The following is a 4035-nucleotide window of genomic DNA, read 5'->3' as shown; positions in this document are numbered from 1 at the left end:
TATTTACCTTTTTCACAGACACCACCACTGTAGACTCTCCCCTTTTTGAAACACCACCACTGTAGACTCTCCCCTTACTCACCTTTGGCTTTCTTTCCCCCTGCTTTTTTCACCCTTCCCTTCCCTGCTTTACCTTTTGTTTTCCTAATTTCTACCTATTTACACTCTCACTGACATCCTGCCACACTTTTAGTTTCTCTCAGTTTTTGGTGTCTCAGACCAGCAGACACTCCCTGTGCCTTTTTTCCAATTACCCAGTTGGTCTAATAAAAGATATCACATCTACCTAAGGAACCGATGTGGGGTTACTTTATTTTAATCCGAAAATTGTGGATTTTTTGTTAAATCAGAGACAACCAGGATATCATCTCCTGAAGTGTTCTGATTACTTCAAATTAATATTTAACTGGGTTGCTTTATTTCAAGTGCGAGAAGAGGAACGCACGCGGCAGCATCGCCTCTTCCCATGTTGGTGGGGGAGGGGGGAAGAAGGGAAACGAGGCTGCAGGGCGCCGCGCCCCCGTTTCTATGGCAACCAGAGGAAACCCCCCCCCCCCGGGCCACCACGGAAGTAGATCCATGGCGCGGCGCAGGGGGTGCTGGGAGGTCGGCGCCGGGTGACGTGTCTGAGGCGGAGAGGCCGGAACTAGCGGCCGGAGGAGCCGTGCGGAGAGCGTCCACCGCCGTCACCGGGCCCGCTCCAGCGCAGCCGCCATGTTGCTGCCGCGGGCGCTGCTGGCGGCCGTGCTGCTGGCGGCCGCCGCGCCCCGCGCCGAGGCCTTCTACCTGCCGGGCCTGGCGCCCGTCAACTTCTGCGAGAAGAGCAAGGAGACGGCCGACTGCAAGGTGCGCGCCCCTCGCTCGGCCCCGGGCCTGGCGCCGTTCTGGCAACCCGTCCCTGGGCCCCGCGGAGCCCGGCCCAGGGCGTCCCCGCGGGCTGGGGCCAGCTGCTGGAGCACACCACTATTGCCCCTGCTCCGTGCCCGTGTCCGCTGAAACGGCCGGGATGGGTTCAACGGTTAGCCGAAGCGAGGGGGTCGGGCGTGAACAGTTATCGTTTGGGGCGGGGCAGGGAAGCTGCACAGGGGGTGGGTGGGAGGAGTCAGAAGAAGGGGAGGGGCAACTGGGGACCGGGTACAGATGCTTACAACCTCCCTGCTGTCTGCCACAAGCAGTCTGGGCTCTGGATGTGGCACGGTTCATTGTTTCTGTAGGGTTGCAGGCCCTGGCAGGAGCAAGATGGAGGTAAGGGGGCTGTCCTGCTGTCTCAGCCCCACCTGGGCCAGGTCTGGAGAGGCCCTCCTCTCCCCTGCCCCTGTGGAGCCGTTGAGTCTCCCTCTGGTTTCCTGGAGTCTAAAAAAAGGCTTCATTCACTAGGAGAGAGAGGGAAACCCCAGGTCTGGGTGTGGCACTCACCCTGTCTTTGATCTTTGGTTCATTCTGCTTGGGTCCCTGCAGGTCTGTTTGCCAGCCAGGTTTTTAACTTTGTGCAGTACATCAGTTATTTTAAATAAGATTTTTTGGTTTAACCCATGCTAGGTTGTTTTTGGATGGGTATGGGCAACGTGGATCATTATTCGATGCTTTGACAGGTAACAGGAGTGCAGATTGTAATGAAATAGGTAGGTGTTTGTACTAGAAAAGACAGAGGAACCGGAGGAAGTCTAACTGCAGTTGCAGGGTTCTGATGTCTTAGATGTCCCAGGGTTTAAAGTCGTTATTTCATACTTGCTAGATTCTTTACTTTAACATGGTGTACACTGCCAGCCCGTGACTCTGCAAGAAATCAAGCAGCAAAAATATGACTTAGAGTCATGTCATTCTGTTGAGCACCTGATTGTTGTTTTTCTTCTTTTATGTACAAAATCTTACTCTGAGGCTAGAAAAAGACATTGTCAAGTGGCTCACCTGTGCCAGGATACATCTCAGGATAGGTATTTCACTTTGTGAGGAGAAACACGTCCCACAAGATCACCAGGGAGGACAAAGTGACAACAGGCGACTTCTTCCTTGCTTCCAGTGATTCACGCCTTGGCAAACTCTGGGGTTCTTGGAGATTGCTGGGGGTACATCTCTGCAAATGGGCAGAGGCAGGACACTCCCATGCAGTTCTTACAGCTCCTGGACCGCACCAGAGCATATTAAATACTCCAGTGCGGTCCCGGGGTTGAGACTGCCAGTCAGTTGATTGGCAGTCCCAAGTCCCAGGATTGTCCTGCCTTTCTCCAGTTGCAGAGATGGGCCCTCAGCAATCTCTGGGCCAAGTCTCTAGAAGCATGGGGCCTTGACTTTCCCTGATTTTGGAGACTTGCCCCAGCAATTGCCAGGGGCACATCTCTACAAGTGGAGAAATGTGGGCAGGCACTCTCATGGCCTGAGGGGCCCAATCCTGAGCAGGAATTCCCAGAGCATGCAGGATGACCCCTAAAGCCCCACAAGAACCTGCCTGGAGCAGCTGGAGAATGTGGGTAGCTCTGACTGCCTGTGCTCTCTCACTATAAAGCAAATAGATGTCTGCTGCAATAAACTGGTGCAATTTTACTACCTTTTTCATGGCCACATTTTGGCGTAAGAAAACTTATGGATGTATATTTGCTGTCACTTTGTGCCAGAATAAAAAAAACAAAATGTATGGCAGCACAAAGGTGATGAAAGGCAATGTCTGTTTTCACTTATTTGATCCAAATTCTGCTGTGAGTCATTAGGACAAGGGAGGCAGCCCATCTGTCATGAAAATGTAGTTGATGTAACTCAAATAGAATATAGGAGTAAACTCAGACAGAATGAATAAACAGTCCACAGTTATCATGGAGGATTAATGATGTGATATCCTGCCTCCTGATATCCTGTAAAATATAAACTGTCAATAATTGCCTTTTCATAATACTAAAATCTATTTTTGTATTTTTATTTTTACTGTTATCTATCATCAATAATTAATAATCTATAATATAATTTAATATGTATATGTATAACTGGCAAATATGCTAGGTCCTATAGAAATTTAGCACATCAGAGCTGTGTCATGAAAAGGTGATGAGGAATGCTTTCAGTTGGTACTCCATAAGATGTAATCTTTTAAAGTCAGTTTCAGATAACTATTAATGTAGACACAAAATATACTTGCACATACCTTGGAGTGTAGCAAAAGCGGATGTTTTACTTGCCCTCTCAAAACAAATAACTTTTGCATAGTTGATCTAAATGGACAGCATGCATCCCAGGGATTTGGTCAAGGAGATAATGAAAATTTGTTTAAACCTATGCCACTATAATGTAGTTTCTTAAACCTGGTATTTTGCTTTTATAACTATCTCAATTTTTATCCAGTCTGTGTTAAGCTGAGGGAACCAAAAAAAAAAGCATTTTCATGTAACCTGGTTGATAAACTCTGCTTTAAATACTCTTATCCAAAGCCAGTCTCTAATCCAAGGATATTTGCATATTCCTCCAATCTCAGGAATATTCTACACTGCAGTTTCTAGCTTAATTTTCTTTAGTTGGTCATCATTTCCTTTTCTACAGTGATTCTCTTTCATACCCTGTACAGATGAGCTATATTGCATGTTGGTCCCCTCCAGTTTCTAGGGCTACGTAGGCATGCCACTAGCCTGCTTCTGGTGGGCCAGTCTGAATTCAGACTCTAATCTGGAACATATTATTAAGGTGTGCTCTAGATCAGTATCTTGACAGGTGGGAACACTTGTAGTTTCTGCTGTTTCCTCCCACCCTTGCTTCTGCTGGACTGGTTACTCTCCTCTGATATACTGCACTTAATATTATACCAAGGTGCATTCCAGTTCCTTAACCAGAAGACCCTCCTTTCTCTTCCTGTGTGTCCCTCTATCTTTCTCTATGCCTCTTCCAGTTTCTAAATTTAAATGAGGGATGAAGCCTGCAGATTATAGTCTTAATATATTCTCCTATGCTGACTTGTGCTCTGGTGCTCTGGTGAGGTGCCGGAGGACTGGAAGAGGGCCAATGTGGTCCCTATCTTCAAAAAGGGAAAAAAAGAGGACCCGGGAAATTACAGGC

The 4035-nt window shown here is 47.9% G+C and overlaps 1 protein-coding gene across 1 annotated transcript in view; it reads left to right on the top strand.

Annotated features, from left to right (window-relative positions):
* Nucleotides 1-678: 678 nt before the first annotated feature.
* TM9SF2 (transmembrane 9 superfamily member 2) overlaps nucleotides 679-4035 on the top strand; it is a 45873-nt gene continuing 42516 nt past the window's right edge. Inside the window, exon 1 of the mRNA XM_019529706.1 lies at nucleotides 679-846. Coding sequence (XP_019385251.1) covers nucleotides 715-846 — 132 coding nt within the window. The 5' untranslated portion in view covers nucleotides 679-714. The remainder of the gene's footprint in view (nucleotides 847-4035) is intronic.

The sequence above is a fragment of the Crocodylus porosus genome, unplaced genomic scaffold, assembly GCF_001723895.1.
Source record: "Crocodylus porosus isolate Cpor-Errol unplaced genomic scaffold, CroPor_comp1, whole genome shotgun sequence".
NCBI lineage: Eukaryota > Metazoa > Chordata > Crocodylia > Crocodylidae > Crocodylus > Crocodylus porosus.
The sequence above is the reverse complement of the archived record's forward strand: the minus strand, read 5'-3'. Positions and strand labels throughout refer to the sequence as shown.